The sequence below is a fragment of the Carcharhinus amblyrhynchos genome, chromosome 7 (genome assembly GCF_965287045.1).
Source record: "Carcharhinus amblyrhynchos chromosome 7, sCarAmb.v2.hapA, whole genome shotgun sequence".
Classification (NCBI taxonomy): domain Eukaryota; kingdom Metazoa; phylum Chordata; class Chondrichthyes; order Carcharhiniformes; family Carcharhinidae; genus Carcharhinus; species Carcharhinus amblyrhynchos.
The window spans coordinates 57,127,673-57,141,488 of NC_137330.1; the positions used below are offsets into that span (position 1 = coordinate 57,127,673).

At 40.7% G+C, this 13,816-nt stretch overlaps 1 protein-coding gene across 6 annotated transcripts in view; it reads right to left on the reverse strand.

The window, feature by feature from the left end:
* Positions 1-1,190: 1,190 nt before the first annotated feature.
* supt3h (SPT3 homolog, SAGA and STAGA complex component) overlaps positions 1,191-13,816 on the reverse strand; it is a 430,545-nt gene continuing 417,919 nt past the window's right edge. For all 6 annotated transcript variants that reach the window (XM_080192373.1, XM_080192377.1, XM_080192374.1 and 3 more), the window contains one exon: positions 1,191-2,493. In XM_080192373.1, the coding sequence (XP_080048499.1) occupies positions 2,452-2,493 (42 nt within the window). In that variant the 3' untranslated portion in view covers positions 1,191-2,451. The remainder of the gene's footprint in view (positions 2,494-13,816) is intronic.

The window sequence follows — 13,816 nt, forward strand, 5'->3', positions numbered from 1 at the left end:
CAGGAAACCATAGGAAGTTTATGAAATCTCCATATGTTGGTTGCACTGTTTTAGCAGAAACCGTAACATAAACATAAAGCAGTCTCTGAACAATTTATTTTAGTTTCACCTTCAACGTTTCTCCCAGGTTTAATATGGTCGGTAGAACTTTGCCCAAAGACAAACACAACAAAAATTAGGGTGCCCACTGAGAAGCTGCATTGGTAGAATTTATCTTCAAAAATTAGTTGAGTTTGAATATATCAAGCAGCTTCTTAAGCCTGGCAGAAGATCATGATCATGGCTAGTGAAAAATACAAATTTGCAAATACACTGTGCTCTTGAATTGTCTGTTAATTTTTCTTTCCTTTTAGGCACAAATGATTACATACCCTTTTATTCTTCAGTCTTTGTAACAACATGGTCAGATTTGGAGCTTTGTGTTTCCTATGTTTATTATGTATCACTGTAGAGGTCTCCCAGTTTGGTGAAAAGCATCAATCTCTGGTACATTACTAGGGAAGAGGATATTTGGTGTTGTACTGGTTAAGTGAATGCTGAAATGGAAGAATTTGGACTTTAAGAGCTGAGCTTCAATGGCCTTGACTGAATGGCGTTTTCCTATCCTTGACTTCTTTCAAGTATCCACTTGGAATCTATTTGTTCATGCTACATGTTGGAGTGCATATGAAATTAAAAGCTGCAGTTACTGAAAATGGCTTAGCTGGTTTTGATACAGTAACTATGAAGTTAGAAAGATTATAAACAGTTGTTGAAGCTACACTGCAACATAAGTACATTTGGACAGGAAACCCAGTATTAACCTCTGTGATAGAGTGTGGACAATCACTAACAAACTATCGTTTCTTGATGGATTTGTATGGACCACTCAACTTCAACAAGGCTTGGCTGAGAAATACTTAGTAAAAAATGAATAGGACCATGTTTACTTTTGACAAAGATATGGAAATAAGCACCTCAAGTAAAAATCTTTTATTTCTCAAAGGAAATAAACTGTCAGTTTGGCATGTTTAGCAAGATCAACCCTGAACTGTTTTTCTAAAAACTTTTCAAGACAATCTAAATATTCTTCTTGGGATCCTTAACAGAAATGTAATAATTTCCAAAAATTATTATATATTGCTACATAATTTTGTATTCCTTTTCAGTTAAAGCTACTACATCAGCCTGAAATAAAATAAACAAATCAGTTTCTTTAAGGCATATTTTTATTTACCACGTTTGCACACCAGCTTTTAATAATGGATCTTAGAAAAATCATATAGTTGCAAAATTTAAAAAAGCACCGGGTGACAATGAGACATTTAATTTCTCTTCAACACTCTGCCTAGGTGCCTCAATTTCGAGTTAGCATTCCTGACTTTGGCAGTTCTACAATGATACCAATATCTGCCTAGCTGAAATTCACAATAAACATTTTGATGTAAATGATGAAAACGAGACATGTTCAGACCAAAAGTTTTTAAACATCAATGCAAATCTGCCTAACCTTTAACTACCAGATAACGGTCAGATAAATGCTTTCAGCATTTATTGCTAATGCTGTTCAAGAAAGTGAATATATTGTAACTCGATTAAATCAATAAACCACAACATTTACATTTTGTTGCTTATGATGGCACGAGATTAACACTGAAATCATCATTATGGAAAAGTTGTTTCATTACCCCTATAATGTAATTGCTTCAATCATGCCATTTATCGAGGTTTATGACATTTTTTTCCCCTTGCTTATTGGAAATGAAAGAAGGCAGTACCTTATCACGATTCAAACAGTATAATTTTGACTATAACTGTTTCATATTATAATGACCCTGTCGTAACTCAAATTTTGACTATTTGAGTCAGAGTAGAAATGCACTTGCCTGCTTACAAATGTAGTCCAAGAAAAGATTAAAGAAATATGCAGTTTTAAAGCTTTTCTAATACTTTCCAGTTCATTTAAATTACACATTAAGTGATTCTAGGAGTAATTTTCTGACTTCACACCCCTATTGGGGTGCTTCACCTTTTGGTAGCATACTGCTATACTTCAGGAGATCAAATTAGTTAAACGGCATGAAAAATCACATGCGGCGCACATCCAAATTCCCTCCTGCTGGGTGAGGCTTCACACCACAAGCACAGACTCAGAAAATTACCCCTTACACATACTTGGTTAGAAAAAGATTTCACTCTGTTGAAGCACTATGACACAAATAGTCATGGATGTGAGCTGGCAGCTGGTGATCTGCGTTCCTATCCACCTACATGCAGGCCAAACATCCTGCCTTTAATTAACTAAAATATTCCACCAAGTAAACAGGATTGATGGTAGGGTGCAGGTCAGTGACTTGTCACAAATGCTCACCCAACACACACAAACACATGTACACAGTGTACTGACACAGCCTTGTTTTCTTGGAGCAACTTCACCTTTCAGTAACAACAGCCTTCTTGTTCCTTCCGCCCTCAGCAGGCTAGAAACGTCACTCCAGTTCTGCGGTAAGCACTCTATTAAGGAGAAAAAAAATAGCCTGTATTCAATGTAAGTTACATTAGCTTCATGGAGGCTGTGAATACTTTCTAATCTCTGAGGAATATGGGCAAGAACTTACCACTTCGCTTATGCGGTGGATTTCAGGAAAGGTCTAAGTTTATTAATTTATTGTTCCGCAACAGTCATAAACACCATAAAAAAACAGGTTTTTACACGTATAGCTCAGCCATCTCTAATTGCACACAAAACCAAGAAGATACATAAGGTGTAAATAAACTGAGTGCACCAGATCATTTCAGTTCTTACACTTGCTTACCTTTTCATTTCTAGCAATTCACACAATCTAAAACCCAACGCAAACCATGAAGAACAAAAACCTCCAAAATATGCATCTGTTCAGCACAAATTAAAACATACCATATACAATGCTAAGTAAACACTACAACTGGATACCGGTATTTGCTTTGAATCATTTACCATTTGCTGAAGTTTGCAACAGAATCCAAAAAGGCAGGCTTAGTATTTCCATATATCCATCACAATTAACCACTTCAGCCAAGTACAGTGTACCTATTATACCTCAGTGGAACAAACTTGTAATTTTACTTTCAACTGTTATCTGATACTACAGTGCAATCATCAACAATTTTACATTTGCGTCACATGTTTACATGAAAAGCTTATAAAACAAGTGATTAAAAACACATTGAAGTCTAACAGGAATGTGTAATTGAGGAGATCCGTCCAAATGTTATGATGTCACTTCTACTCTTTTTTTCAATTCTGATGTCTAATGGATCAGTTGTTGATTCTTCAAAAGTTTCCTAATCCCATTTATGCAATTTAAACTTGGCCAAATTACATTGGTCTCTTCTTCTTGTATGAGTTATACCACAGAAAGATGTTCCGAGTTGAATCAGATACGTGACTTGGCTGTTAAAGGTGACATTACAGGACTAGTCTATTCAAAACAGGGCGAATCCCAAAAGTTAGGTATACTTTTGGAATTTTAAGGGTTTGATTATATAATTTTAACAAGATGTCTGTTACACACCAAAATTGAAAGAAAAAGACCTGTCAATGGTACTTCAATTGGCGATTTCCTTTTAAATTGACAGCTGATTATTACTGGATTTAGAAGATTTTCAAAGCTGTCCAATTGCAGATTCACATAGATCATAGGGGGTGACACTACTTGGTTGGAGTAAAGGAGTAAACGATGAAAACTGTGGCCAGAATTGTTTGCCAGCTGGATACCCATCACCTCCTGGAATCCTAGCACTGAAAAATACATATACCCATATGAAAATCTTATAGAGAGAGCAGAATATTGCCTCTTGCCTGACGTACAATGAAATCTGGCAATGCAACAACAAATAAAGCCTTCCATTCCAGCTCAAAGGAAGTTAATTTGAACATCCTTAGTACGATATCTGTTGGGAAAATTGCCCAAATATGCAGATTGGCACAGTGCTCAGCTTACTAAACTATTATTCTAATTACACATAGATATATTTTAAATAACAATCTGTCAAAGGCATTTCCAAATGAAACAAAGATATACAACTTGCCCAACTGATTGTGGGTGCTATTTTTCAGATTGCAAGCCAAAATTTGTCTTTTCAACCTACTTTGTAACAACACCCAACATGTAAAGTAAAAAACAGACAGTTTTGACAGGGATAATAGTGTAATGTCCAAATAAAATGAAAAATGTAAATTGATCTGCTTACTCGATATCGTGTTTTATACGATCACCTAAAGTGTGTGGTTGCTATACCCCATTGCAACTGCGATTGTAGGTGACATTATCAGCATAAAACATATAAGTTTTTGTTGTATGATAACCTTCCATGGTCAGGCACCACCGTACCAAAAACATCTAGAAAATACAACAATGGTTGGAATACCAGCAGCAAGTGAACATGGGATTAATACAAATGAAACACCAAAAAAAAAGGAAAACTAAAACGAAACAGAAGTCTGATACCCAACCCGAGTTTGCACTGAACGGCAACTTCTACCCCACTGAACAGTATTTACCCACCCTGTTACAGAGTGGATGTCTTTATCTCTCACCTCCAGTGAACAGAGGTATACCCCTTCTCAGTTCCCAGATACTGAACAAACTTGCTGTGAGTGGTGTCACATTGCTCAACTCACCATATCCACAGGAGCAAAATTAGCCATCATTGCAAAAATCTCAAAACTTTCATCACCATTTCTGCTGCAAACTGACAAACCTGGTACTGGCAAAGTTTATTTTCTGTGGAACAAAAACTTTCCATTGAGTAAACTCCTCAGTGAAGCAAACCACCCTATTTCTCCTTCCACTCCTTTTGTTTCTTCCTCATTCTCCCTATCCAATCCACTCGCCATCCACCCAACTCTTGGTCTACCCTTTTCTTGATTTCCCTTCTTTTCTTCTGCACTGTCCATCCTATGTCCTAACTCTTTTCTCTCTTTTACCCACTTATCCCATCCTTTCACCACATCTCCATTTCCCCTTTCTCTGCTCTTACCCTTTCCTCCTCCCCCTCCATGTGCAATCATTCCTTTCTTTCTCCTCACTCTCTTTGTCCTCCACTTCTCTGGTTCACTGTTCCCCTCTTCCATCTGCCTTCAAACATGCTGCACCTGAAAAGTAATCTTGATTCCCTGTATCCAATGAAGTGGAAGACTGACTGGTATCATAGAAAACTGAAACACATATAATGGATGGCTACAAATTAGTTACAAGTTGGTCAGACAATAAAATTATTCTGTTATCACTGACAATGAGTTATTTTTTCTTTTCATACTCAGGTTTTCAGGTTCTGTAACATTTTTAAAAGGATAAAGAATGGGCTGAAAGTTGCAAGATAGATTATAAATTCAGTTTTGCTCTACCTTCAAACTGTTTCAAAGTTTTGCATCAAAGATATTCCTGTTCTTTTTATGTCAAGATACTCACTAGCAGCACCAGGAAGTTAACATTCAAAATAATTAAAAATGAACTGTGTCACTAATAGAGCACATACAATAATTCTTTACTCTTTACATAGTAACTTCCCAGCCTAAGTGATCTTTGAGGGAGGTACACAACTGAAGTGAGGTATACCAATGCTGAAAAATACTGGATTGCAAGTGCATGTAGAGATGGTTACTATAATTGACTGATGCCTTGTTTCTCTGGTCTTTTCAATGCTTGGAAATAATTCGGTGATTTTTTTAAAACTTAGATTAAGTGACTTTAAGTGCAAGTGCCAAAGGTGATCACAATGTTTAACTACTGGAGTCAGGTAGAGATTGTTGACATTTGGGGTCAATGCATGAAAGCCGATGAGGTATGGAAAAGAAATATACTAAATCAAAGGAAATGTATGTGTGAAAACAATCACAAGTGGCGTAATGACTTGTACAAGAATAACGCTACATTTAATTTGGACTACCATTATTAAAATAAGTTTGTAATTGATAATAAATTACAGGCTGTGAATAACCTTGCTGATTACCTCATTCATTAACTAGTTATTGAGTGAAAAAAAATTAAACAGCATAATACATGTTGAACATCTAATAAAAAGTAGTCAACCAATTTTTAATTAACTTAAAATGTGATTTCAAATACAGCAAATTAGATTCATGATGAAATGAACTTCCGCCTTCCCATGTTCGCTTGTGTGGGTCAAGGTAATAAAGAATATGATTCTGCCAGTGATAGTGCAACTGTTTGTCTATCCATTGTGGCATGTATTGTCATCGACCACCAACGCGATCTATGATTGATGAGGTGAATGGTCAAGTCACCTTCTCCTTCTGGATACGATCAGGTCATCCTATACTTAGCAGAACTTAAACTAACAGAATGCATCCATTAAGAACCCCATGGACAGTTTGTGTATTTAAGCTGTCTATGATGCGACATTTAAGGACATTTTTTTCAATAATGCACAGTATAATATTAACTGAAAAAAGAGCAAAACTAAAACATTGAACTGCCGTTAACATCATAAAATATCTTAAGGCATTTTACAAGAGGCTTCTAAAGCAAGATTTGACACTGAGCCAATTAAAGTAATATTAGAGCAGACTGCCAAAATCAAGTAGGTTTGAAAGAAGTCGGAGAAGAGAGAGATTTGTGACCTAGGCAACTGAAATCTCGGCCACCAGTGGTGGAGCAATCAAAATCAGGACTGTTTAAAAAGCCATAATTAGCCCCTTGGGGTTCAGTATAACATTACAATGGCGAAAAACCTGGCTCGTGTCCAACAGTTGTCAAAGAGGCTGAAGGAGTTGGTCGCTAGTGTCTGGAGTTTGTAATGAAGACTAAAGATGATGGCTTTAGTATACCCAATGTCTAACTGTAGGAAATTTTTGTTAATCCAGTACTGGATGTCAGATAAGCAATCTTATAATTTAGCAACAATGGAGAAGACAGGAGAAGTAGTGGTGAGAAGGGCTGGAAACCATCAGCATTCATGTGAAAGCTAAGATGTTATTTTTGGATGCTGGTGCTGAGAAGCAACATGTAGATGAAAAATGGGAAGGGGAGGGACAGCAGAAGGTACGGGAATGGGAAAAGGACCTATGGCAAGTAATTCTCTGGCTAGTGCATTATGGTAATTATTGGGTCTACATTGATTTTGTTTTAAAACTAAAGGTATAGGTAGCAGAAAGGTTTGGATGGAAATTTTATCTTTTGTTCACTAACTGAAACTAAAACCAATGAAACTAGATGAGTTCTACCTAGCTGATACCAAACGGAGAGGAGTTGGAGGTAGATGGCATGGTCAGCTGTGTCAAACTGTGACAGGCTGAAAAGGATGAAGAGGGACAGTTTGCCGTTTGTCACAGTCACATAAGATGCCATTCGTCTTTGACAAGTAGCAGCACGGTGGCACAATGCGGGACAGCACAGTGGCTAGCACTGCTACCTCACAGCACCAGGGACCCAGATTCAATTCCTGGCTTGGGTCATTGTCTATGTGGAGTTTGCACATTCTCCCCGTGTCTGTGTGGGCTTTGTCCAGGTGCTCCGGTTTCCTCCCACAGTCCAAAGATGTGCAGGTTAGGTTGCTTGGCCATGATAAATTGACTTTAGTGTCAGGGGGATTAGCAGGGTAAATGTATGGGGTTGCAGGAATGGGGTCTGGGTGGGATTGTGGCAGTACAGACATGATGGGCCAAATGGTCTCCTGTACATAGAACATAGAACATTACAGCGCAGAACAGGCCCTTCGGCCCACGATGTTGCACCGACCAGCTTTTAAAAAAAACAACACTAACCCACTAATCTAAACCAATCCCATTTCGTCCATAAACCTATCCACAGATCTCTTAAACGCCCCCAAACTAGGCGCATTTACAACTGCAGCTGGCAGGGCATTCCAGTCCCTCACCACCCTCTGGGTAAAGAACCTACCCCTGACATCAGTCCTATAACTACCCCCCCTTAATTTAAAGCCGTGCCCCCTCGTGCTAGCTTTCTCCATCCTAGGAAAAAGGCTATCACTATCCACCCTGTCTAAACCTCTAATCATCTTATATGTTTCAATAAGGTCCCCTCTTAGCCGCCTTCTTTCCAGCGAAAACAATCCCAAATCTCTCAGTCTCTCCTCATAGGATCTCCCCTCCATACCAGGCAACATCCTGGTAAACCTCCTCTGCACCCTCTCCAAAGCCTCTACATCCTTCCTGTAATGTGGGGACCAGAACTGCACACAATACTCCAAGTGCGGCCGCACCAGAGTTGTGTACAGTTGCATCATGACGCTGCGACTCCTAAATTCAATCCCCCTACCAATAAACGCCAAGACACCGTATGCCTTCTTAACAACCTTATCTACTTGATTCCCAACTTTCAGGGATCTATGTACACATATACCTAGATCCCTCTGCTCCTCCACACTATTCAAAGTCCTCCCGTTAGCCCTATACTCAACACATCTGTTATTCCTACCGAAATGAATTACCTCACACTTCTCCACATTAAACTCCATCTGCCACCTCGCAGCCCAGCTCTGCAACCTTTCTAAGTCACCCTGCAAACTATGACACCCTTCCTCACAATCTACCACACCTCCGACTTTGGTGTCATCAGCAAACTTACTAATCCACCCAACTATACCCTCATCCAGATCATTAATAAAAATTACAAACAGCAGTGGCCCCAAAACAGATCCCTGAGGCACACTACTCGTAACCGAACTCCATGACGAATATTTACCATCAACCACCACCCTCTGTCTCCTATCTGCTAGCCAATTCCTGATCCAATTACCTAGATCACCCCCAATCCCATACATCTGCATTTTCTGCAGAAGCCTACCATGGTGAACCTTATCAAACGCCTTACTAAAATCCATATACACCACGTCAACTGCCTTACCCCTATCCACCTCTTTGGTCACTTTCTCAAAGAACTCGATAAGGTTAGTAAGGCACGACCTACTCGCTACAAAACCATGCTGACTGTCTCTAATCAATTCATTACTCTCCAAATAACTATAAATCCTGTCTCTAATAATCCTTTCCAAAACCTTACCCACCACAGAAGTAAGACTCACCGGTCTATAATTCCCAGGGAAGTCTCTGCTCCCCTTCTTAAACAATGGGACAACATTTGCTGTCCTCCAATCTTCCGGTACTATACCAGAGACCAACGACGACCTGAAGATCAGAGCCAGAGGCTCCGCAATCACCTCTCTTGCCTCCCAGAGAATCCTAGGGTAAATCCCATCCGGACCAGGGGACTTATCTATTTTCAAACCCTCTAGAATATCCAGCACATCCCCCGTATCAATTGCAATACTATCTATTTTACACCCCTGCACCCCAGTGTCCTCCTCAGCTACATTCATGTCCCCTTGCGTGAACACCGAAGAGAAATATTGGTTCAACGCCTCTCCAATCTCCTCCGGTTCCACACACAACTTCCCTCTACTGTCTGTAACTGGCCCTAATCTTGCCCTAACCAACCTTCTGTTCTTGACATACCTGTAAAACGCCTTAGGGTTCTCCTTAATCCTATCAGCCAAAGTCATCTCATGTCCTCTTTTAGCCCTTCTTAACTCCCTCTTCAACTCCCTCCTAGCCAATCTAAAACTTTCTAATGCACTACCTGAGCCCTCAAGCCTCATCCGAACATAAGCCTCCTTTTTCTTCCTAACCAACGAATCAACTTTTTTAGTGCACCACGGTTCCCTGGGCCAACCAAATCCTCCTTGCCTGACAGGGATATACCTATCACAGACCCGCAGTAGCTGCTCCTTGAAAAATCTCCACATCTCGGACGTTCCCAGTCCCTGTAATCTCCTAGTCCAACCAATACTTCCTAATTCTCTCCTAATAGCCTCATAATTACCCTTCCCCCAGCTGAAACTACTGACCCGAGGTTCATGCCTATCCCTTTCCATCACTAAGGTGAACGTAATCGAATTGTGGTCACTATCCCCAAAATGCACACCAACTTCCAAGTCTAGCACCTGGTCTGGCTCATTACCCAGCACCAAATCCAATATAGCCTCACCTCTAGTCGGCCTATCTACATACTGAGTCAAAAAACCTTCCTGCACACTTTGAACAAAAACTGACCCCTCTAACGAGCTAGAGCTATAGCAATTGTACTGTAGGGATTCTATGAAAGTACGTTTCCAGTACTGTTCTGTGCAGCAAAACTGGTAGATTAGATTCAAATATGCTCTGGGAAAGAGGAGTGTGGATTTGGGAAGCAGCAACACGTTCAAGGTCTTTAGACAGGAAAAAGATCGAGAGATGGGGTAGAAGTATACACAGGTCAGAGCGGGGAAGGGGAGGTGTATGAGGAAAGGGATAATGCGATAGATTTATAGTAGAGAGGGACAGACCTTGAAAAATGAGGAACTGTTTACAATATCAGTTGAAAGGGGCCCATGAGAGAAGATGGGAGAGAAACTAGAATAAAATGTGAGTTCAGGATTAAGGCAGGGGGATTTTTAATGGAAGTTTGGCAAAGCAGCCTCAATTCAGAATAGATAAATTATCTAACTTAGCAGGAGTAATAAGGAAAGTATGATTCTTCTGTGGGGAAATTTTTATCCTGCACCGCATGACTTTCCCCCACTAATGCTCTCGAGTAATTATAGGGTCTACCCTGATTTTGTTTTTTGAACTAATAATATAGGTTAATGATGAAGGTTCTGGTGGAATTTTTGCCTTTTGTTCTCGTTTTAAAGCTAAAATCAAATGATTTTTAAAAGGACGTGGGCAACCACTGTGAAATGTCACCAAATGGTTAAAACATATTCACTTTCATTAGAAATATTTGTAGATTTAGTTTCCACTCCCCATTGAGACCTATATTTTGCTTCTCCCTGTCAGTGGGGAGCACTCAGTTGGCTGTAGTGAGCAGCTCCACAAAAACACCCACACACACTGGTGTTCTTTCCAGCCCGGGATGATGATGGGGAGGCATTTGAGATGGGAAAATACATGACCAGCCAAGTACAGAGGAGCAATTGGCGAATACTGAATTTTCCTACTCAGGTCCTTCGGGTTGGCATCCAGAGCCAGTAAGGATGTGAATTAACTTTATTTCCACTGGCGTTGCTCACCGATTGCTCCATACCTGATGCTTGGACAGCAATTCTCACGCTTACTGGAAATACTGAAAATAGTGAGAACAGAATGCTGCAGCAATTTGTACATATGCCTGGTTAGACAGAAGTTTTTATTAAAGTAACGCACCTAGTTTAGGGAAGTACAGACTTTGAAGTTGCACGCACACTCCTACATCTTTTTTCTTCTAAAACAACAAAATTAAAATGAATTATTGAATTTTGTTATTGGTGTAGATTTTGCACTATAACGATGGCGAGGCTATTGACATATTATTACAGGGTAGAAGTGAGAGAGTCATAAAATCATAAAGATTTACAGCACGGAAACAGGCCCTTCAGCCCAACTTGTCCATGCTGCCCATTTTTTTTAAACCCCTAAGCTAGCCCCAATTCCCCACATTTGGCCCATATTTCTCTATATCCATCTTGCCAATTTAACTTTCTAAATGCTTTTTGAAAGACAAAATTGTACCCACCTCTACTACTGCCTCTGGCAGTTTGTTCCAGACACTCACCACCCTCTGTGTGAAAAAATTGCCCCTCTGGACATTTCTGTATCTCTCTCCTCACACCTTAAACCTATACCCTCTAATTTTAGGCTCCCCTACCTTTGGGAAAAGATATTGACTATCTAGCTGATCTATGCCCCTCATTATTTTATAGACCTCTATAAGGTCACCTCTCAGCCTTCTACACTTCAGAGAAAAATAACCCAGTTTATCCAGCCTCAAACCATCAAGTCCCAGTAGCACCCTAGTAAATCTTTTCTGCAGTCTTTCTAGTTTAATAATATCCTTTCTATAATAGGGTGACCAGAATTGTACACAAGAGTGGCCTTACCAATGTCTTGTACAGCTTCAACAAGACGTCCCAACTCCTGTATTCAATGTTCTGACCAATGAAACCAAGCATGCTGAATGCCTTTTTCACCACTCTGTCCACCTGTGACTCCACTTCCAAGCAGCAATGAACCTGTACCCCTTGATCTCTTTGTTCTCTAACTCTCCCCAACGCCTGACCATTAACTGAGTAAGTCCTGCCCTGGTTCAATCTACCAAAATACCTTACATTTATCTAAATTAAACTCCATCTGCTATTCGTTAGTCCAATGGCCCAATTGATCAAGATCCCGTTGCAACCCTCTTCATTGTCCACAATGCCACCAATCTTACTAACCATGCCTCCTATATTCTCATCCAAATCATTAATATAAATAACAAATAACTTTCCCAATACTGACTGGGACAGCCATAATATTAGAGGGTTGGATGGAGAGAAATTTGTTGAGTGTATTCAGGAGGAATTTCTCATTCAGTACGTGGATGGTCCAACTGGAGAGGGGGCAAAACTTGACCTCCCCTTGGGCAATAATATATAAAAAGGAGGCTGGCTAGGGTGAATGTTGGACCCTTAGAGGATGATAGGGGGGATTTAGTGGTGGGGGATGAGGAAATGGCTGAGGCCTTGAATAACTTTTTTGTTTCAGTCTTCATGGAGAAGGACGCGAATAGTTTGCCGGGTGTTAACGATGGAAAGATGGTAGGAGTGGAGGACCTGAATGACATTATTGTTACTAGAGAGGCAGTGCTCGACAGACGAGAGGGACTGATGGTGGACAAGTCCCCAGGACCAGATGGAATGCATCCAAGGGTACTGAAGGAAATGGCAGAGGTGATAGTGGATGCCTTGGTGATTATTTTCCAAACCTCGCTGGATTGTGGGGAAGTGCCGGAAGATTGGAAAACGGCTAATGTTACACCGCTGTTTAAAAAGGGTAGCAGGCAAAAGGCAGGGAATTATAGGCCGGTTAGTTTAATGTCTGTTGTAGGAAAAATGCTTGAATCTGTAATCAAAGAGGAAATAGCGAGGCATCTTGAGGAGAATTGTTTAATAGAGCAGACGCAGCACGGATTCGTTAAGGGGAAGTCGCGTCTGACGAATTTATTGGAATTCTATGAGGATGTGTCTAGTGCAGTGGATAGAGGGGAACCGGTGGATGTGGTGTTTCTCGATTTTCAGAAGGCCTTTGATAAGGTGCCGCACAAAAGGTTGTTACAGAAGGTTAGGGGGCATGGAGTTGGGGGTAAGGTGTTAGCATGGATAGGGGATTGGCTGTCAAATAGGAGGCAGAGAGTGGGTGTCAATGGGTGCTATTCGGATTGGCGGTTGGTGACTAGTGGAGTGCCCCAGGGATCGGTGCTGGGCCTCAGCTATTTACCATTTATATAGATGATCTGGAGGAGGGAGCCGAGTGTAAGATGTCGAAATTTGCTGATGACACAAAGATAAGTAGAACAGCAAATTGTGCGGAGGGTGTGGAAAGTCTGCAGAGGGATCTAGATAGGCTGAGCGAGTGGGCAAGGACCTGGCAGATGGAATACAATGTTGGCAAGTGTGAGGTAATCCACTTTGGTAGGAATAATAGTAGGAAGGACTACTACTCACAGGGTGACAAAGCTGTAGCATGCTACGGTGCAGAGGGACCTCGGGGGTCCTTGTGCACGAGTCGCAAAAACCCAGCCTACAGGTGCAGCAGGTGGTCAGGAAGGCAAATGGGATGCTGGCCGTCATAGCGAGGGGGATTGAATATAAAAGTATGGAGGTCTTGCTGCAACTGTACAGGGCACTGGTGAGGCCACAGCTGGTGTGCAGGTTTGGTCGCCACACTTGCGCAAGAATATTTTGGCCTTGGAGGGAGTGCAGAGGAGGTTCACTAGGCTGATACCGGAGTTGAGGGGGTTGAGCTATGAGGAGAGGC